Here is a 23,732-nt window from a genome sequence, read left to right as displayed (position 1 = left end):
CAGATGATTGTGCACAATTCTCCATATCTAAACCCAACCATAGTTTCTCCTGCATTTACTTTGTATAGTAATTACATGCACTCATACCTTCTGTAGTTGAAAGTAGGTCTTTTCCTTCACTTCTTGTTTCTGTTAGTTTCTCTGTTCTCAGTAATACTTCTGCAAAGCTTTCCAAAGAATTGTTCTGGTATGTGCCATAGCTGTTTTCAAACTAGAAGTAAAATAAGGTAAGTGACACAGGCACAGTACAACCTGCAGTTATATTTAGTCCACTTGCATCAGTTGCAGTTATCTACTTCAGGTCTTGCATTTGCCTTCCTTCCTGTTTAATGCTAGAATTTTTCTTACTGATGCACAGGTTTTCAAATCCTTGCAAGCCACACAAACAATCCAAAACCCATATTGTTAATTAATTCACACTTCTGAATTGTGTAACAGGAACTTACTTCTGCAACATATGGATCAGCAATTAGAGATGCATAAAAGGGATGACAGCCTTGCTTTTCCACTGTGGCATTTTCTCCAGGATCACTTTTTAACACACCACCAAAATCTTGGCCCTAAGAAAAAAAGTATATTTAAGCCTAGTTACAAAAAAAGCTAATTGAAAAGTCCGTAATTGTTGTTCAGAAGAAAATCAACTGTAATGAAAATATCATTTAATTCAGTGGGAGAGAGATAGGAGTCATCTTACAGGCATCAAGACCAAATGAGGTCCGGTATTCTTAAAAAAACTGAAGGAGAACCATGCTCAAAAGCCATATCAGAGAAACTAGTATCATAAATATTACAGAAAATCCACTCAAGTAGAGAATGTAGAAAAGAGAACCTATAAAGGAACAGCTTTGAATAGAAAATGACAGTACTTAAAGAGTGGACTACATTGCACTTTCTTCCCCAAGGTTCGGCAGTTCTGCCAAATGTCAATTATGCCTTCTCACACTACACTAAAAAGGCAGGAGAAAACAGATTAGAAAACAAGAAAAGGAAACAGCTTCAGACCCTTTCTTTCATTGGGATTTGCATGCAAGAAATCCCTTGATATCTCCAGTCCATTTATCGATTTGAGGTCTTCAGTTATCAGGTACCAATAAAGGAGCTCAGGTTTTATAATAATGTATCAGAGAATGTGTAAACACCTGCAGATACATCAGCAATCCCTTACATGCAATGGTCGAAGATAAGTTAATGATCTCTTCCACCACTGTCCATCACCGACAGCATGCAGCATGGCTTTTGTAGTCATAGTTGTGTTAGACAACACCTTCATAGTTTTTGACGTCGTCCAGTAAAACAAATCACCAGACTGGCTAGAAGAGACGTTGGTTTCATCCTGTGAGCATATCCAACACACAACGGTGAGTGTTAGTCTAGTGCTTTAATTTGGCTAAAGACCTAAAGCCAAACACATTAGAAATCAGGCACGCTATGTTAGTAACATATTTTAATGATCATTAATTTAAGCAACAGCTGTCATAAAAACAAACAGAAGACAAGTTAAAAGAGATTGAGAAATTTCAATCTGAAGTGCGTAGTGTGAACAGTAGAACACCCAGTCCCTTTACTCAGCTGTAGCTTCTGTTTCGACAGACACCAGCTGGTTTTACTTCCAAAGTTTACAATGGCAACGTTTCACATAATTGTTGAAGGCTTCTGCTAAAATAATGATCTCTGTACAAATAAGGAGATTGAACATGCTAAAATTAAACATTAATAACTCAAGAAAGCTGACAGTAGATACAATCTTGTATTTGTAAACTAATTAAATTGAATTCTCAGTAGCGTAAATGCTGAAGAGATATAAACATCCCCACACCAAGTGAAAAAGTATCATCAGGATTTGAAATTCTGCAGTCAGCACTTACAAGATACCAAATACAGAATATTGCTAAAAATAATTGACACCTTAGTCTATTCTCAATCCCAAACTGTTCTGCAATACATGCACATACAATTCTATGCATTATCCTGCAAAAAATCTTCACTCGGTTTCAGTAAACGCACATATAAGTCAATTCTTAAAAACAGAAGACATGTTCCACAAATTTAGGATTCTGTACCAGTTCTTCCTCATGTAAAGCATTTACATTTAAATAATAGCCAGAACACCCACAGAATCACAAAGTGACCCAGGTTGGAAGGGACCCACTAGGAGCATCGAGTCCTATTCCTCCTCCTGCACAGGGCAACCCCAATATTTATACCACGTGTCTGAGCGCACTGCCCACATGCTTCTTGAATATCTTGAGTCTTGGCACCACGACTGCTTTCCTGGGGAGCCTGTTCCAGTGCTCCACCACCCTCTGAGCCAAGAGTCTTTTCCTAATATTCAACCTAAGCCTCCCCTGTCACATCTTCCTGCCATTCCCTCAGGTCCTATCCTTGGTCACCAGAGAGAAAAGATCAGCACCTGCTCCTCCCCTTGTGATGAAGCAGTAAACTGCTATGAGGTCCCCACTCAGTCTCATCTTCACCAGGCTGAACAGACCAAGTCAATTCAGCTGCTTCTCATATGACTTCCCCTCTAGACGCTTCACCAACTTCATGACTCTCCTCTGGACACTCTCCAGTAGCTTGATACCCTCTTTATACTGTGGTGCCCAAAACCGCACACAAGACTCAAGGCGGGGCTGCAGCAGTGCAGAATAGAGCGGGACATTTGTCTCCCTTGACCAGCTAGGAATGCCATGCTTGATACACCCCAGGACACGGTTGGCCCTCTTGGCTGCAAGGGCACACTGTTGGCTCATGTTCAACTTGCCATTGACTGGAATCCACTGATCCCGTTTCCTCAGAGCTGCTCTCCAGCCTCTCGCTCCCCATTCTGTAAGTATATCCAGGACTGTCGTGTGCCAAGTGTGAAACCCAACTCTTTTCCTTGTTATACTTCACTCATTTGGCTATTGCCCAGCTCTCCAGTTAGTCTAGATACCTCTGCAGGGCCTCTTTTCCCTCAACAGTGTCAACAGCTCCCCCCAGTTTCACGTGATCACCAAACTTGAATAGTCAGTCTTCCATACTGGTTGATCTGTCCTGCTTCAGTTCTGGAAGGCTTGTGTTAATTGCATGCTTTACAAACTTACACATTATACAAATACATAATTAGCATACTAATGTAAACACACTGTCTTCAGCAATAAAAAATAGAAATATTTTCCTGCATACAGTTTCCTTCAACAGTTTTATATCCAATGTTTTTCCCTAACAACTCTATTATTCATTTCCCTATGCACTGATGGGTATTTAAACAGAAAAATTCTACCTGTATTATCAAATGTGAGGCACTGGTTTGCAGCTTACTAATATAAGACAGATTTTCAGCTATCAGAGCAAAAGGATGCCAAGTTAAGTGAATTATGTCCCACTGTAACTTCAGAGACAAAACATGTTAGCTTCAATAAGGCAGAACTCCACTGTAGACGAACTTAGTAGTACCTTTTACTGTAGTATGCAGTAAGTACTGCCTCAAGCTGACCACTGAAGCAGCAAGTCTGTCCTAAGTCCTTCTTTCCATTAAGGCTTCAGAGTAGTTTTCAATCTTCTCTGAAATCATATTCTGCATTTCACAGATGGACCACTAACGAACTGACTGGCTAAATTGGAAACTTCAGGTCTTAATTCACCAAATGAAGAAAGAACATGCCAAGTACAACAACAAAGAATTTTTACTTCTCTGAAGAGTAAAAACTAACAGAAAATCCTAGGTCTGGTGGCTTTGTGGGTGGGGAAGAATTTCTTGTTTGTGTGTGTTTTAAATAAATCATTCTTAGCACTAAGTATGAAAGATTTTGTAACTTAATTTTAAATGTTATACATTTAATACTAATTTCTCTCTCTGCCTCCATTTTCAAGCAGATGCTGTAGGACACTTAATTGATTCCTTATGGGGAAAAAAAAACAACTCAAAACCCAAACCAAAATTCTCCCCAAGCTCTCATCTACATTTGAACAACACAGAGTTTTGTAGTATATCTCCTTCAGCACCATGAAAACTAACATGTTAACTTGAATGCTGGTGTGTATTCTTCTATAGCTCTACTGCTATCAGATCAACTCTATTGATTATTTCTAAAAAAAAGAATTTAAACTCTTACAAGTAATTACAGTCTTTTCTACATGAACAAGAATTCTGTTTTCTGAAACCACTCTTCTGTGTAACTGGCAAACTTTCAGGCTATAAGTTTTTCCTATCCTGAATCTATGTCTTATAAAATAAACAATTCCTTAAAGATTGTTGGAAGTCTCCTTTTCAGAAGGCAACCGGAGTTTTATCCTTTTAATTCTATCTTCAGGAAGAAGTTATGGTTTATAGTTTTTGAGGAGTGTTTACGGGAAATTTCTTCCTGATATCCTTTGTAAGAAGCATTTCTGATTAAAACCAAAATAATAACAACAATATATTAATCCTAAACTTGCAGCTTAAAAATATGCATTGATCTAAATTGATGTAAAAAATAGTCAGGCAACACGTTCTGAATTATCAAGATAATCAAACAGCTAAGATATTTCTATATATACATATGTGTACATATGAGCATATATTTCCAATCATCTAATGCAAGGACAAGTAACAAAGACAACTCTTTTTTAAGTAAGCCACAAAAAGGAGAGTAATACATTACACCACCTGCATCATAGATTTTACTTTTTTCCCTAAGGAGGCATGGTCTTTAATGACAATTATTCAAGTAGCAAGGATAAAAACATGCAAAAAAACTATACACTGTATACATTCTATGCATTAATAGTCATTATGCATTAAGATTATGAAAGACACAAAGTGAGGTGGGACAAATTCTGTTCGTAAGACAGCGCATTCAGTATTAGCTTTTCTTTTTCCCTTTTTGGCACTCCCATTGAAAAACAGGAATTTGAAACAGTGACTTTTATATAACTATTTTTATTCTACATTTTCATGGTTTATTCTACATATTCATGTTTATTCCGTACTCATGTTTTGTACCTTGAAGGTTCTGTTTTGAGGGGGTTTTGTTTGGTTTTGTTTTCCCTTTCTGTAGTGTACATTACAGCTAATGAACTGTCTAACTGAAAACTTCAGTCGTGCAAAGATAAAACCGGACCCTAAATCAGAGACTTTGGAAAAAGATTCAGCTGAAGATGACAACACTAAAATTCAAGTGTCACTGGATGTCTAAGCTCTTATTCAGGCTATAATGGCACTGGAACTGAAAAGGTAACCCAGCCTTAAGCATATAAAATACATTTGGCTCAACTTCTTGAACAGAGGCTTTGATGACTGCCTTAGATACACAGCAGTATCTGTTCAACACTTGCAAATCTGATAGAGAACCCATACTTTTTGGGTCAGTAGCTAAAGGACAAGAGGATTACTTACTGCATCTCAAACTGTTGATGTCTATGATTAAGTAACTGAATCAAGCACTTAAAGCCTGACTAACTCCATTATTCTCTGTGCACCGTTGACTGTATCTCCACTGGATCTCTCTTTACAACTGCCTGAAAGGAGGTTGTAGCAAGGTGAGTGTTGGTCTCTTCTCCCAAGTAACAAGTGATAAGACAAGAGGAAATGGCCTCAAGTTCCACCAGGGATTCCTTCAGGAATTACAGCTACCTCTCCCTATAAGAACTGTTCTAATTTAGTTATTACAGAATAAAAACCAGTGCACTTACTAAACCACAAACCAGCTCCAGCTGTTATCGCGAAAAAACAAGTTTTTTGAAAAAAACACAAACCCACAACTAATTGAAAGAGCAGCCAGAACATTATTTTTTGCCCTGAGGTTCCAAAAGCTCAAGGTAGAAGAGTTCCCAGTACGTAAATACAACATCACCCCATCATTTCAAACCAGCAGAGATAAAAATGCATGACATCCCAATTTAATGCCTACAAATGTTTTAAAAGATGCTGTCTTTTCCAGATCTAGTCCTGGGAAAAAAAAGGCAAAAGCAAAGATGATGGTAATGCTCTGCTAATTGTAAAATTTCTTTTCTTCAAGCAACATTCAAGAAAATCAATCCTATAATCTGAAGATACTCTCCTCTAGAAGATGAGTATCTATGTTTGCTTTCCTATCAAAGAACTAGGGTTCAAGGAAACTTGAAACCACAAATTCCTCTTGTGCTGATGTGCCCCTTCACAGTAATTAAGTTTCTAACTTTCAGATATGTAATACATAACTCAAATAATTAAACCAGACATATCGTGTATTTTAAATATTACATGGATTTTACAAATTCAGAGCTCTGTTTATGTACAACTAGCATCTCGTGACTAAGCATTATATTTTAATCTAAGAATGCTACCAAAAATATTCTGAAATGCTTTTCATGAATTAAGACCTTCATTTTCTCGCCTAGACATTTTGTTTGAGAAGCCCAGGTTTAGCTGTTGAAGCATTTGCAGCACATGACAAAAAGGAGAGGGACTGGGGAAACTTAACAAGTTGCTTAAAAAAAATCTGCAATGTTGGTATCACTGTAGCTTCCAAAAAAGAATTTCTCCAACAGATCCCACAAGTTCAATCAACAGTGACAAGCTGGCAATAAATGCATCCTTGTACAAATGCATTAGTTCATGCAGAATAACTACATGCACCTTTATGATAGCAATCAGGAACTTCCTTCAGAGCAAGACCACTAAAAACTTGGGAGAAAAGTTATACTGACTGTCAACATGACAGCAGTGTTAAACCACACATTTCTGTACAATCTGAAGATACGTTGGCAGCTGCTTCATGGGGAAAAAAATTCAGAGGAAAAACAACAAAAAATAAATTACTTTAGACATTCGCAGTGGAGAGTTCATCAAGAGAAGAATGACTGACAAGTATGACCAGCTGGTGAGGCAGGTTGTTATGATGAAAAAAATGGTAGTGGCAACTTATGATTCAATAATAGATAAAGGTAAGAAGAGGGAGAAAAAAGTCACTAAAGCTTTGAAAGGGAAAATTGATGTATTGACAGATAGGTATTTTTAATTTGATAGAGAAAGGGATGCCCAAACACATATATGCCAGAAGAAGCTTAATCAAGTCAAGATAAAGAAAATGACATTTAGAGCACCAGCTGAAAAGGTATCAATTAACGAGGCCAGGGAGACACTTGCCATCTCCTTGAGAAAAAAGGTGTTCTAAGTTAATCAACTCATAAGTGAAAAAGAAAAGAGTAAAAAGGGGAAAAAAACCTTCATAGTTTGGTGGGTTTTTTTGAAGAAACTGCAATTCCATGCAAGCCAATGAAGGTGAAGCATGAAGAATCAGCTGAAGTGGAACCATAGGAATTGCAGTCATGGCATTCAGTTATGTCAGAGAATTATTTAATATATTGCTTTTCTAACATTTCAGATGTTTGTAACAAAGAAAGCGTTATGAAGTGACTAAATTCTTGGCTGTGTTTCCTCCCATGTCATTGCAAGCAATGAAAGAAGCTATAAATCCCTAATAAGTCAACTGGGAGAGAACAAAAAGACATAATTAGCAAACACACACAACTCATTTCATAGTGTAACAGTCTGAAACAACATGCCAAGAAGCTGTATTAAAACAGAAAGAAAAAAAAACACCTCGATGCAGCAACAGTCAACTGTCTGCCTACTTCCGATTCTAAGCAGACAACCGACCACAACTATGGGGGGAAAAAAAAGAAGGATATATTGGAGAAAATAAGAGTGAATAATTTTCTGCATATAAATTCCCAAGCATAATGAAAAATGCTTCAGATATCCAAACTGAATTGATAATGAAGTTAATTAGTGAGTTTACCCAACTCTGATAAAACCTGCAATAAGCTTCTGAATAATTTATATGCACGTATAATTGTTCCATCACAACATACAGTCAATAGTACTACAGCATATGAAAGGTGATGTGCGACAAAAATGCACATTAAAATATTGCAAATGTATGTATACACACTCACATCATAAGGTTCCATAATTTTCTTAACATTTACTTAATAATCTTCCTCTCCAAGAGGCTGATTTACCAATTTCCAGAAAATAGAAAGCATTTGTGCCAGTGAACAGTCCCATTTTTCACATCAATGATTCCAGCAGATTCATAAAGTGTTTACAGAATCATGAAATAGTTTGGGTTGGAAGGGACCTTAAAGATCATCTAGTTCCAGTGCCTCTGCCATGGACAGGGACATCCCATTAGAGCAGGTCACCCAAGGCTCCTGTCCCTATTTCCCACAAAACACTCAATGTTCCTTCCAATCTTACACACAAAAATTATTTTGCATGCAATATATGAAAGTTAGAAAATGGCAAAGAAGTCAGAAATTTCATGATGCACAGAACAAAATGGAAAAATAAATTCAATTTAAGAGGGTTTTTTTTAAGCAATTACATAGCTCAGGTTCATTTTCAAATGTCTTGTCTTACAATTTGGACAGATAAAAAAAAAATCAAACCAACATTAACGTATTTGATTGTGACAGGTTTTGTTGCCCTTTACTCTTCCTCTGGGTTTACATTTTTTTCCCCTGTAGTGCTAAGAGCGTGTTGGAGGAAGCAACAAAATGTCAGAACATGCTAAGTAAAAATACAGAAGCAAAACCTTAAAATTAAAACAATCTAACAATAGAAATTAGTAGATGTATTTAATGTTGTGCATTTTATCTTCTTGTTTCTAAAAACTCAAGTTCAGCTCTTCAGTATAATGTAGAACAAAATTATTATTACTTTTAACTCTCCTTAAAGCTTACCTCTGTATTCTTACTGATCAATGAAGATGGTCCAGAGGTATTAAGATTTTCACCTCCTTCTGAAGGAAGAAACTGGTAATTCACAGCCTGATAAAGAATCTATAAACACAAAATAAATGAAATCTCTTACCAGTAAAATAATCAAATAAGGATTACACTTTATGTCATAGGAAACCCAAGAAATTCTGATGTCAAAGCTTCCATGACAGAAAAACAAGGCTGCAGGAGAAGAAAACATAGGTACCTCTGACATGCGCTCACCATTGTAATCCCTAGAGAAAAAGGCCTTCCCTTCTCTGTGATTTTTGTGTGATATTTTTCTTGCAATGTAAGAATATATTCGGAGGTTTAATTCCATGCACTCTGCTGCACAATGTAGGCTAAAGAACTTCCATGAAAATCATCCATTACCTCAACTGTGCCTCTGAGGTGCTGGGCAACTCCACAGAGGCCCATGTAATGCAAGATAACAGTTTTGGAAGCAGAATTTCCACAGGCCACAGAACCAATAAAGGTCCACAGGAGATACTTACGTATATATCATTTGGTCAGCATGACTTGATAGAAGATTTTTTGTATATATGTATATATCTAAATACAAAGTGTTTGGACTTAACGTGTAGGACCATCAATGAACAGAGCTGTAAAGTTCACGCTAAGTTTATAGAGAAAGTAATTGCAGAAGAAACTGATTAAATGTGCTTTGACAGAAATCATGACACGGGTTCGGCTTCCTGGGGCAAATACTAAATTAATCATCACTGCACCTTCATTACACATTATACTGCACTAACAAGGAAACCTAGGCAACAAATTCAGTCTCCAGCTTTATGATGGAGAAGAGAGAATAATTTCCCTTGGAAAAGTGGGATGTGAGAGGGTCATAATCAGTGGCTGAGCAGCTGCATTGCACTACAACTAACAGGACACGAAGCCTTTAGAAGGAACAAGAATGACAGAGTGAGTGAACTGACAGAAAATTTAACAAGTTTTAGCTTACACAAATGCCTAAAGCTTATTTAACTTCAAATTCTAATTCAAGGAATAGTCACATAAGAGGGTAAACAAGCTTTTATTTCTGTATTGTACAGGAATAAATTCTACAAAGATTCCACTTGCGTTTAAGCTCATCACTGTACTTTTATCTCTCAAATTTGAGTGCTTCAAGATGAAAAAACCCACTAAATAGCTTGCAGGAGCTAGACTATTTTAAATCCTTTGTAGCATTTTGTTCCGATAATATCCTGTTACTGAAGCAATACAATCTGCCTTTCTACGTTGTCTGTATCCGTCACATACATTGCTATACAAGCAATTTTGTAAAGAAAAAGGCTACATGCTTGCAGCTGGCTTAATTCGACTGCATATGTACTGCAGCTATTGCTCCCTTCTCCCTCATTCTTCAGACACAGAATGGAAGCCCTCTAAGCTGTTTTTATTACAAAAGGTTAAATCTATGAACATTGTGAACTCTTAGACAACTGAGACAAATATGAGCTCTTAAACAAGTAACAGTACGTAGACCAAGCCACAATTACACTGAACAGAAATGTAACATTTTGACAACTGGAATTGCTACACTTCAGTTTAAAATAAAACTTTTCAAAAGGTTTGCTATGACATCTTGCCTTAACTTGTATTTAAATGCTATAATTACATGTTCTTACATATATAACATAATCAGCTGAATACCTGATTGTATTAAGTCAGTCATAGTACAATTAATAAACATGGCTCAGACAAAGTCTGTTGTTAAAACCATTACATGGTCGAAACGAGTGAAAAGATTTTCACTGTATATTGAGTAGAGAGCATAAAAATTTAAGAATAAACATTTAATAAATATTTAGGTGAGCATTTAATGAAGTTGCATTACAAGGTGTGAACAGGTGACAAGCTGGAAAACATTGACAAAAATTATTTAACTGCATTTGCAAATAAAATGTTTAAAACAGGCAATAAACAAAGAAATTAAAAGTACTGAAGATCAAGGATACAATTGCACTTGTAGTTGAGAAGCCTATTCATCATATAGAAATGCTTATAAAAGAGATCTCATTTTTTGAAACATAACAGTGAAAGTAGAAAAATACAGTATAACAAATATAAACCTGCCGGGGAGTGGAAATTAAAGGAAAAAACTTATTTATAAGCATAAGTCTCTTTTACTTTTTTAAGCACTGAACTTGCATGAAAGAAGTTTCAGAAGCACCAACCTGACTTTGCAACGAACTGCTCACTCCCAGCAATGCTTCTATGGCACTTGGGGGACAGTGTGTCAGAGCAAAAGCCATGAGTTCCTGACGCATCCCCAAATCATGGTAGCCTTCCGACTGCCCAAGCTGACTGCATACTTCCCAGCTTTTCGAATAACCTACAAGGGAACATAAAACATACTTCTGAGGGTGGTAAGCTTCACAAGTGATAGGATTATTCTGTATAATTCTCACCGAATTAGATAATGGAGAGCATCTGCCATTCCTGTCAACACTTCACTTCCCCTGAGAAAGGATATCAAGAGTCTATAAAACAGAGATGTAACTCAACTGATAAAACTGACCAAATGAATAGAAGATTCATTATTATATTGTTGTAGATATCAGTACAATAATATTGTTCTAGGTATCAGTATAATAAGTATCTGGTAGGCCTACACACTATATTTTTAAATGTTGCAGTAAGTCATAATTTACTTCAGAGCGTAGATTCATAGAACCATAGAGTGGTTTGGGTTGGAAGGGACCTTAAAATCTTCTAGTTCCAACTGCCCTGCCACGGGCAGGAAAACCTCCCACTAGACCAAGCTGCTCAAGGCCTCAACCAACGTGGCCTTGAACACCTCCAGGAATGGGACATCCACAGCTTTCCAGGGCAACCTGTTCCAGTGTTTCACCACCCTCGTTGTGAAGAACTTCCTCCTAATGTCTAGACTAAATCTTCCTCCCTCCAATTTAAAGCAATTCCCCCTCGTCCTATCATTACGTGTCCTTGTAAGAAGTCCCTCCCCAGCTTTCTTGTGTGCCCCCTTTCAGGTACTGGAAGGCCAGTATGAATATAATTAAATATTTATATCAATGACGAAAAAGACTTTACTGGAGCAGCTGGGAGAGGCAGAGTAAAATATATCACTTGATTTAATTTTAAGAACCTCTGCTCATCTCAGATTTCCCTCACATCAATCACAAGTCAAAAACAAAAAAAAGCTAAAAAAATAAACAAATCTCATATTCCTTAGCATCTTGACATATATGTCACTTACCTCCATTCAAACCCTCAAATACGCAAATTACATAAATACCACAAATATTTTAAGAATTTTGATAGAAAGGCAGACATCTAAAAGACCTGCACCTTCCTAGCAGTTGCAGTCACATATGCTTGAAAGGGGCACAGTGCAGAACAAATGACAAATAGTGGTTCCTGGAGGCATAGAAAAAAGCCCCCTATGTTACAAGTCTAATCATTTAGTAACTTTCTTATTACATACAGTATTTGCTGTGTACATCTCTATTTCATGTATTTGTGCATTAGATATGGCAAAAGCATTTGCATGGTTTTGTCCGGCAAAAGGAATATCAAACAGCTAACATCCATTTTTCCCTGCATTAGAAGATTACAGGAATCTGGCTGTCATCTCATCTCATCAGTTCCTATATATCACACTCATCTTTTGTCAGAACGCCAAGAAATTAAGTTTGGAGATAGCCAGATGGACCTGGTAAATGTCTATCCAAAAGAATGGGTCCAGTTTAAAGATTCATGAACAGTCTTTTAAAACGTGCACACAACTTAGTAAGAAACAGAAGACAGCACTTCTTACATCCTATAATATAGTTCTCAGATTCAAAACTAAATGCAATACCCCTACCCCAGCTGGCTAACAAAATTGTATTTCTCATAATTATTTTCAGAGGTGAACAAGTCGGATACCAATTGCAGGAAAAGATTTTGTACCATGTGAATTCATTTTTGCAAACTGAAACACACCTTAGAAAAGGTAATGAATTAAGTTTCAATAAAGAATTTTTTAGAGAAGAAACATGACTATTTCTAAATGACAATGTGTATGGACCAACACCCATTTAATCTCAATAGCATGATATATGAACATTCATTAACAAAAACATAATAAGAAAACCTAACGACTGTGATTTAAACAACACAATGAATTAAAACATTTTCCTTTGATTTCTTACAAGAAAAAAAAGTACTGAGGAGAGAATTAAAAAAGAAATTCCTACTGGGATACATTTTAAGCTTCTGACACCAAAAAAACTAGAGGATTATCTGAATGACAGTATGCAACTTCAGTTGAGAGATCTCAATGAACAAAACCAACTTAGAAAAAGACCCATACGGCTTCAGAAATCACTGTGGCCTAAGTATTTTGTAGTTCCGTGTCTTGGAACTCCACCTCCAAGACAAAAGGATTTGTCGTATTTCATACCAGCTGCCTCCTGCATTTGACCTACTGGTGTCAGTTGACTTCAACTAAAAAAATGTAACTGATTTTTTTAATGAAATGGACAAATCTGAAATACCATACTTCACAGCAAGCCAAGAGTCAACACTGATTTCTACTGCCATCACTCCACGCCACCCTCATCTGTTCACTTCACCTGCGGCCATGAGCTCCTGGCAATGCATGCTAGCTGCTTTGTAGTCTTGGAAACTGAGAGCTTGTTCCACTAGAAGTATTAAAACTTGACCTTTTCTCTCCATTTGATCATCTCCTGTAAGAAAAATACGAATTTTTTATTAGTTAATTGGAACTAATGGTCAACTTAAACCTGCTACTCTATTTCTCAAGAAAACTATATGCCACAACATGAAAGGCCCATATTGAAAAGGAAACAGAAAAAAAAATTAACTGCTATTTCCTGAAGAAAAAAAAAAAGTTATGTATTTTAAGAAAAACATGTCTAGTTTACAAAGATATCTAAAGTTTTGAAAACTGTATTTATATGATGACCAAGACAGATCAAAGCTGACATTTAAGGTGACATAAATCAAAAGCCTGACTTAGAAGAAAAAAACAAAACAAAAAACCCAAACTTGTAATAGAAACTTGTGAACTGTAATAGAAAAAGAATTTTGAAATTTAATTGTTTTGTTAGAGTATACAAAGCCTCACTTTAAATTGCCATTTCATAGAGCCAAATGATTCATGAGATGTAGAAAACAGAGGTATTTAAAAATCCCCACCCTCATAAATCGAGCGATTACAACTGAAGTTATTTTCTCACACTATACTGGCATCTAGGCCACCAGACCTACTGGATAATGTCTCTTCCCCAGTCAAAAGTAACAATTCAGACACTACTGATCTCATAGAAGTTATTTACTTTACTGACATCAGTTGGTACAGTCGTGCTGAAAACAGTGTTTATGCCCATGTGCTATAGGAGAAGGTGAATAAAGATACACAGGAGAAATAATCTCATGCTATTCATTTTAATTCAGGAAAGAAGGATGGCAAGAAGCTAATAAAAATGAGTGGATTTTTTCAATACAAGCTTCTTGCTCATGTCTCTCCCATATTATTAAAAGCAATTTTATGCAGTCATTGCTGTTACAGTCATTTGAAAAGGGCACTGGTTTATGAAACTGAATTACTACAACCTGTGAAATGCAAATATTTCAGAAGGTTAAACAGACACAGCTCCAAAAACCATTAAAGAGTACACGTTCTTAAATTGCAAAGCTGTTATTTTTAACTCTACTTTGCAGGTCCATCAATGCAGGCAAAGCAAATTTCTTTTTAAAACTTCAGGAAAGTGAAATTACCGTAATTGTTGAACTCAATCAAGATTCCCCTAATCCCAGCACATCATAACTAACTCAGCTGGGAGAACAGGTTGACTTCCCAATCATTTTATCTTTTGGCCTCCTGCTTCATATACTGCCAACACATGATGCTGCAAATTAATCACATCCAGGGCTCTCCTGTTGCAAAATTTTGCCCTCTGGAACCAAAAAATTTGGGTTTTTTGCCCTCTGGAGCAATTACAGGTGACAAAGAGGTGTTTCTATCTACACAAGCTAAATGTGAACTGTCATTTCCATAAGCAAGAGATCCATACTTCCCATCCACCTTCCAATGCCCACTTCCCCCTGACAGCTTTACCACTATGAAGAGATTTAACTAAGTAGCAGACACACAAAAGGCAAGAGAAAAAAAAAAAATCAAACTATTGTCCCTTGGATTTCAGCTAGATAAATAATCACTGCTATTTATCACTACTTAAGAATCAGCGCTATCTCAGGGAAGAGTGGAGGAACCCTTGGAGCAAGGAATGGCTTTCTTAACTGTGCTCAAGCAGCAGTATGCTGACAAATCCCCAATCGCCAGTGTCTTGGCCAATTAGTTTTTAATGCAGAAGGATACTCTTTCACACATTTTACAAAACAGCAAGTATAAAATATGAGGATCCAGTCCATGGTTACAGTTGCTCATATTATCTCCACTGTGCATTCATACAAACTTCCATTACCTTGACACATGCTGTTACGCCAAAGAACAACCATCAGCTTTGACGTGGCTAGTGAATCCCTTGCAACACACAGCCCAAGCCCTTTTCACAAGCAGAATTCATTGCCTCAACAGTGCACTCACTGAAAATACTACCTGCTGATTAGTGGCACAGTCAAACATGAAAAAAAATTACTGCTTCAGCTTTGTGATTTCTCAGTTGAAGATACATTTAATAATAAAGTCTCATAGAAGTGCAAGTTTTGAATTATAAATTGTTCCCCTTGCCTTTCTGACATACATCCAAGATTTAAAACCAAGAAAAAGGTCAATGAGAAGAAACATTAAAATGGTGACCTTATGATATTACATAGTAGAATCACAGAATCATAGAATAGTTTGGTTTGGATGGGGCCCTTAAAGGTCATCTTTGTCCAAATCCCCTGCTGTTAGCAGGGAAATCTTCAGTTAGATTGGGCTGCTCAGAGCCCAATCCAACCTGACCTTGAATGTTTCCAGGGATGAGGCATCTACTACCTCTCTGGGCAATCTATGTCAGTGTGTCAGCACTTCCTTACATCTAGTCTTAATCTACCCTCTTTCAGTTCAAAGCCACCATGTCGCGTCCTATTGCAACAGGTCCTGCTAAAAAGTCTGTCCTTTTCTTTCTTGTAAGTCCCCTTTAACAGTAAAAGACCACAATAAGGTCTCCCCAGAGCCTTCTCTTGTTCAGGCAGAACCCCAACTCTCAGCCTTTTTTACTCGCACAAACAGGTCCATGTCTTTCCTGTGCTGAGGGTTTCAGAGCTGCATGCAGGACTCCAAGTATAGTCTCACCAGAGCACAGTGGCAGAACCACCTCCCTCAACCTGATGTACGCGCTTCTTATCACACGGCCTAGGATACAGTTGGCTTTCTGGGCTGTGAGCGCACATTGTCAGCTCATCTCCAGCTTTTCATCCATCAGCACCCTCAAGTCCTTCTCTAGTATACCCTCATTAAGCCCTAATTTTAATATCTGACATTCAGACTCAAACAAAACAAGTTTAGCAACTGGAAAGGATGCCTTAGCTTTTATTTCCCTTTTATTAGCGGTGAAATGTTGTGAGTATTCAGCTCCTTTGGACTATTGCCTCCTTAGATCATAAAGAAAATGCACTTATATTTTAAGGGTTATTCCACTCAGTAAGATTTAAGTCTCTGAATCTCTTTCCTTATCCTTCGTTTTTTTCGATGGTATTCATCATTCAGACAGAAGTTGATACAAGCAGATATGCCATTATACCCGAAAGGTGATTTTAGCAAGGTGGGTGTTGGTCTCTTCTCCCAAGTAACAAGTGATAGCATGAAAGAGTGACCTCAAGTTTCACCATGGAAGGTTTAGACTACATAGGAGGAAAATTTTTGTTACAAAAAGGGTTACCAAGTACTGGAACAGGCTGCGCTGGAGGTATTTAAATGATGGGTAGATGTGGCACTTAAGGACACGGTTTTGTGGTGGGCTTGGCAGTGTTAGGCTAAGGGCTGCACTTGGTGAACTCAAAGGTCTCTTCCAACCTGAATTATTCTATGATTCAATTACAAAGGATGAGAGGAAAAATACTGATGCTCAGAAATAATCAGAAAATATTTTTTCTTGAGAAATAAAGAAAAAAAGAAATAATAAGAATGAACAGTAAGAATAAAGAAAAATGTTCAAATACTCTTTAAAAGTTTGGATCCAATTTGTGTCATATAAAGATTTTAAAAAAGCTTAATGATAATCCTTTGACTAAGATGCACACTTTGTGAGTAGATGAAACATTACCTTGAGTGAAACTATGTCATAAAAACTTAAAAGTCAAATGGTATCAAAATTATATGTATACTCTAGAAATTCCATGTCTCCTAAATAGGAGATCTGCAACCATCTGTACTGTTATTTCCAACATGCATTAAGCCAGAAAGTCACTGTTGAGGAAGGAGGATTTAAAAAATAAGCTTTGATTTAGGAATATAAGCAAAGCTTATTATGGATCTGAAAATTAACTGAAGGACCTTAACAAAAGTTGTGAGAAAATGAATATTTAACAAAAAACATTTCTAGAAAGCCTGACTCAAGAAATGAAGAGCAATGCCGACCATCTGTTTTTGGTACACAGTAGAGAACTTGCTGTTCATTTCTAATACATAAACTTTCCTAACCGACAATGTGGATTAAGTGAGGATGGTGAGATGTAGAAAAGTTCTGGCTCCCTGAGCAGGTGTAGATTTTCTGGCTATCATGGTGAGAACATTCTCCCTCCATTCTTTGCCCAGCTGTGAAGCCCACTTGTGTGCTTAATGTACAGAGGTAGTAACGAGTCTTAAGCAGAGTTTACTGCCATTAATCAAATACTTTAAAGAAATTGAGAAGCTAGATGACATATCACTACCTAAGCAATATTTTAGCTTTGATAAGTACGAATATAAATTCTATTACTCACTTTCAGTGCTGCTCTCTGAACAAAGTGAATTCAGAGAACACAACTTCCAAAGCTTTTTGAGGATCATCACATCCATTCTGCCCTTGTATGCATTCTTTGAGAATTGCAATTAACATACATATGCTCACAGTACTTTCACAGGCTGTATCATATGTAGTATAAAACAGCGTATACGGCATGCTTTCTATATACACATGTATAAAATTTATATGGGTATGGATAGATGTAGCAAGCAGGTCTTTCACAATCAGTAATCACATGGAGTGGGGTGGTAGAGGGAGCAATGAGGGGGGAAATACTAAAAAAAATTCTTCCAGTTAGCAGATAAAGCACAGGAAAGCATTCTACTGGTAGATAAATATGCTGAATTGGGAACAGAAGTGACTGCAAATTTAAGCATGCATAACCAATACTCCTAAGCATGTTCCACAAGGCAAAATCAGAACTTCTTTCACAGCAAAGGTGGCTCATAAATCAGGATAATTGTTTAAGTAGTGAAAACCAATTAGGGACCAAAATAATTATTTCTTCCAGCAGCACTTTATCTAATTCTTCATTAAACAAGTCCATAAAGTTCAATCCCTAGATTCTTTTTCAATATCCAGAGTAATCCAAATATATCTCCATAATATCATTTCCTTTCATCATAAGCTGTTAGAAATCAAGATACCTTTCCCAGTAGTTTAAACCTACTAACAAAAAGCACCTGTTCTAAAAGTGCAATGAAGGTTATCCTTTTCTAATATTCAGTTTAAAATAAAATATACTTATACACAAATCTCAAAATCTGTATGTATGAGCTGCGCCTTCGGCTGCATTTCTGAAATGATTAGTGTTTGTTATCATGTTTACGGCTACTAAGTCCTAACATGACTCTTCATCATGGTAATAATTAATTGTAACCCAAAACCAAATTAAATACTATTAAATTTTACAAGACTTGATTTACAGACTACGATTTAGGCTATGTCAGTATTCCACTTAAAACCTGTTTTTAAACGTATTATTAACCCAGCCATTACAATCATATGCAACTTTAAATTCAGTGTAAGGTTACCTATTCCAGGACTCACTGAAAGCACATAAAGCAGTAATTGAGAACTAAAGAGCAAAGTTCTATAGACTCTCTGAAATCTGTCCAAAAAATATTGCATTTGCATGCATGACAAAATAACGATAACAATCACATTTCTTTTGTGTGCTCTTGGATACTTTTCTGGATACTAGTCACTGGCATGGAATGTCAGGCACGTCAAAACCCTGTAGTATTAGTGGTATGCTCTTTATAGCTTTCAGGTCCAGAAATAACTAAAAAAGATTAAAGAAATACCGAGTTTCTTAAAATGAAAGAAACCTGTTTCCCATAGTCCATCTCCTATAATAAATAACTTAGATAAAATTCACAACCATGGCATTCTCGTACTGCATCCATATCTTGCTTATAAATGAATATCCTACACAGAAAAGTTTTTCTATATAAGTAACATGACTAGTCATCCATCAGTGATAGTGAAATGGTTTTTAATCACAAAAGCTTAAAATTACTTATCTAAGAAAATCCAACCAACCAACCAAACACAAAAAACAAATGCCTCCACACCCACCACTACAGAAAATCATTACAGGAAAAGTTTTCTTGCTATATTTCCTTTCAAACAAATATTATTCTATAATCAAAAGATAACCTTGAAAGTGAATTAGTTACTCATTTATTCAGCATAAGGGACAAGAAAAGCAAGTGTCAAAGTAGCTTTTTTTTCACCAATATTCACTCATGAAATACACATTTTCTTACTAAAATTCCATACTTAACATGGGAACAGGCATTAGTGTTATTCCCAAGGTTAACCATAAAAGGATAGAGCCCAACACTCTTAGAATAAATACGTAATTTGTAGCGTATAGTAGATTTTAAATCATTCACCTGCTTAAAAATTAACCACCACACACATTCATCTTCTGTTTTTCTCCAGCCCAGTAACCACATGGAAACGAAAATGAAGAGGCTATTTCATCATTCAGCTTTAAATCTCCCTCTTAAATGTCTCTTTTCAGCAGTGCCTCAGTAAGTGCCACTGCGATTATAACACTAGCACACAGACATTACCATATCAATAGGGTCTATATGAATTTCCTAATGTTCTCTATCTAATACACATTGCCTCTCATCTTTCAATCTCTGGAGATGGGAGCCACAAGGTTGTTCCCTGCTCAAAGATATATACAGAGCACTGTAGATGCTGATCTACAACTTAAGACACTAGGATCATACTACTGGACAATATACTTAGGTTTTTTGCTTCTCCTTCTCCCAAAGGAAATAATTTAGAGTCAAAAAGAAGGCAAAACAAACAATCAAACAAAAAAAAAACAACAAAAGAAAAATCAGCATTAGCCTAAAGATCCCAGATTATCAAGAAGAAAAATTGACAGATTTTTAACTTGATGTTTGAGGAAGCTCAGAGGAACGAGCTGTACAGCACTCTAGTCTTCTCAAAAAGTATGGAGATTTTTTTTGCAGAAGTCTTCCAAGCAAGGAAAAAAAGAGAAGCTATGACTGTCATTCTAGTTTTAATACAGGAACAGGAGATTATATGTAAAACCAACAAATACGTAGAACGGATCCAGCCACGTCATATAGCACCCTTCCCTCCACTTGCAGTACTATGTAACAGGAACACTGGTAAAATGTAACAGGAGCACTGAGCTTAAACTCATGTTCCCAATGATTCCTTTTCTTTAGGGCACAGGCATCTCAGGATGCCAACACCCTAACTGCTTTAACTCTGTTCATAACCTCATTCAACCCCCTTGAATACCACCTTCCCTATAATACCACACAAAAAAAGCCAATACTGTTTCCTGAAAACGGAAGAAAAAAATGCTTAAATTATTTAAAAACAGAAAGAGAAAGGAACTAGCCAGGCATGCATCAGTGATAAAGCCAGAATGCATTGATATTATACACCACTCTGCATGAAATATTCATTTTATATTTCTATATTCTGTTTCTACATCATAAAAATATAGCAGTATTGTATTTGCAGTTGCATTGATAAAGTAGTTTTCAAAAATCAAAAGGCCTGCCAGACACAGTAGGCTGTCTAAAAAACAAACAAATTCAATATCTTTATGATTCAATCCTTGAAGATGTTCAGCTTCTCAAATGAATACTCAACAAAATACATTATTTTTAATGCACAAAGGAGTTTAATGCACAGCTGAAGTTTATGCATTACAGATAACTTTTCTACCCTCTAATGTATGTGGGACTACTATTAAAATCAAACCACTTTACAAGATTTCCCAGAATTTTAGTACTACCTGTTAAGTGTAAGACAAAATATTCTAATATTCTCAGCCACAACTCCTCCAATTTGAATCACGTTTTTACTCAAAGTTCAGGTTAGACAAGGCTGTTTTTATTTAAGGTATTAGTGGGATGTCAGAGCAGCCGATAATATCAGCTGTTTGACAGATAAAATATTTCATCCTTGTAAAACATTTCATTCCTCCCAATGACTGCTCTTCCAGATGACTTTTTAATGATATTCTTGAGAATACATTCTAATGAACAACTCAAATGTCCTAAAGCATAACACAAATCCATGTTGTATTGCAACTCAGTATCTTATTATCGCAGCTTACCTGCAACCCTTAGCAAATTTGCAAGTCCCAGGAGCTTAGCAGACTGCTTATAGTTCGTTGACAACGGAGCAAGACAGTCCTTGATGAGGCTAAGTCGATCCAAACATAAACGTACTGTTGAAAGAACAGCTCATGTTAAAGACCATACAAATGAACCCTACTACTGTACTTCTGGTTAAAAAATGTAGACACAGGAAAAGTGCTAGGCTGTATAAGAATGCAAACGCAGTCTGAAAACCAGCCCAAAGTTACTTGCATATCCTCAATTATACATTTAAACAGAAAGTTAAAATAACACTACAATATATCCAGCTGCAATCGCTGGCAAGTTAGTCTGAGAAAAGAGGAAAAAGAGGGAGACTGACCTCAATGACAACTCATTTTTGTTTCACGTTTTCAGATTCAGTATTTTAAATTTATATGACTAACCACATGGCTTTGTATAATTTTTTTTTTTAAATATCATTTTTGTAACATTCTCGGAAAGACCGCTGAAACAGGAAAACTTCCATCCAGAATATTCTAACTAACTAATACCACATGCTCTGTTTTATTTTAGTGTAGACATGATACATCACACAGACTCCCTCAATTCTTGAGGCTGTTTTAACTCACATAAATATTTTCTTATCGAGTGGAAGGATAGCCTGCAAATCAGCAGGTTATGTTAACCATATCCTGAGAAGCTTGTAATTAGTACTGTGTTTCAAAAAAGATTTTACCAAGAATTAAGCAATTACCTTAACTGTGTAATTTAATGTAATAAATTGATTTCAGTGCTCTTTTTAGCTACTTAGTGGGTGGGCAACTTCAGGCTGCTGCTTTAAAAAGTTAACATTTTTGTACTACGCAAGTTCTCAGAACAAAGAGGAACTGCAAGTAGATCTTCCATTTAACACTCAGTAAGCCATTAATGTCTGTGTGGGGGATAAACTCAGCATTAGCATATTGGGCTTAAACAATATATAAGGCCTCTCAACATGAGCAAGGAAGCACTCACATAATGAAAACTCTATTAATCTGGAAATCAAATTAGACTAAAATGACTTAAAATTGGAGGAGCAGAAATAGGTTACACTTCATTTTTATTCTGATATACATGTGATAGAATAATATAGCAGTAAAATGTTTTCATTCGCTGATTGTATTAGCAAGATATTTTGAAATATCTAACATAACTGAAAGTAACCTAAAATACCACCATAGGTCAAACACTTTCATTAAAGACGGACTTTTTTTTTCATCTTTTGTATTAATAAGGAGCCTCCAAACCAAATCTTAGTAAAATACATCATAATAGTAGTTCGCAACCTCAACTGCTGCGTTTGCTAAAAACACAAGTAGGGGGCAAAGCTCTACAGAAAACTAAACATAAAAGTGCAAATAGAAGTCTATTGCTAATTCTTACTGTGGGAATAACTGATCATTAAGTTATTTTAATGATGTTCTATCAAAGTAACTGACCATTTAAAGGCTTTCATTAAAACTTTAAAGCATAATTTTGATCTTATTAGATTAATTCAATTTACATGAAAGATACTGAAGAAAGGATAAGTCAGAATCCTTAATGAAATTACAGGCATGATTTCACATATTCTAATTAATCTATATTAGTTGTATTACATACACTGTTAATGCAACACTAAAAGTTGCTGGTTTTTTAAAAAATGATACCTTCACATCCACATTGAAAAACATGAAGAAAATATACTTTTATTTTTCTACAGGCTGAACAAACTGACTAAAACATAACTCTATTCTAGAAGTCAGCGGTACAATACTGCTAGATCTAGAAACCATACTTGTTCTCAGTCCAGAAACAGTAAGATTTCTGACTATAACATATGGAGCACCAGGTCACTTGGAAGGAAAAAGAAAACATCAAAATAATGTAACAATAGTCACTAAGAATATCTGCTTCATCTTACATAAACCTACAGAGAGAGTCCATAAACTCCAGTATTTCTCTGCACAATGCCACAAGTAAAACATTGCCGTTAGCACATTTCATTTGTACTCTCAATTCTTCTCAGGCAGCTCTCACAGAGTGCTTTCAATATCCATGTTCATGCAGTTTCACAGTTGCGCATATACCAGCTTCACTGAAAGCCAGGTAGATGAGCTCTCTTCTTTCATTTAGAAAAGTGAGTTTTTTTGTTAATAAAGTGTATTGGGTTTGTGTGGCAAGGTTTTGGTAATGGAGAGACTACAGGGGTGGCTTCTGTAAGAAGCTGCAGAAGCTTCCCCTGTGTTCAACAGAACCAATGCCAGCTGGCTCCAAGACAGACTTGGCCAAGGCCAAGCCCATCAGTGGTGGCACATCTGGGATAACACATTTAAAGTAAAGGAAAACAGCGCTGCAAAACAGTAACTGCTGCCAAAGAGAGTGGTAAGAATACGTGAGAGAAAACACCCTTTATGCACCAAGGTGAGTGATGAAGGAGGGGGAGGAAGTGCTC

General features: G+C 36.4%; 1 protein-coding gene across 1 annotated transcript in view; it reads right to left on the bottom strand.

Moving 5' to 3' along the window:
• NBAS (NBAS subunit of NRZ tethering complex) overlaps positions 1-23,732 on the bottom strand; it is a 169,261-nt gene that overhangs the window by 87,207 nt on the left and 58,322 nt on the right. The window contains exons 32-38 of the mRNA XM_069850479.1: positions 21,274-21,387; positions 13,308-13,421; positions 10,905-11,062; positions 8,689-8,787; positions 1,166-1,333; positions 447-560; positions 88-211 (exon numbers count right to left, since the gene is read on the bottom strand). Of these exons, the coding sequence (XP_069706580.1) occupies positions 88-211; positions 447-560; positions 1,166-1,333; positions 8,689-8,787; positions 10,905-11,062; positions 13,308-13,421; positions 21,274-21,387 (891 nt within the window). The remainder of the gene's footprint in view (positions 1-87; positions 212-446; positions 561-1,165; positions 1,334-8,688; positions 8,788-10,904; positions 11,063-13,307; positions 13,422-21,273; positions 21,388-23,732) is intronic.

The sequence above is a fragment of the Phaenicophaeus curvirostris genome, chromosome 2 (assembly GCF_032191515.1).
Source record: "Phaenicophaeus curvirostris isolate KB17595 chromosome 2, BPBGC_Pcur_1.0, whole genome shotgun sequence".
In the NCBI taxonomy this organism is placed as follows: Eukaryota; Metazoa; Chordata; class Aves; order Cuculiformes; family Cuculidae; genus Phaenicophaeus; species Phaenicophaeus curvirostris.
The sequence above is the reverse complement of the archived record's forward strand: the minus strand, read 5'-3'. Positions and strand labels throughout refer to the sequence as shown.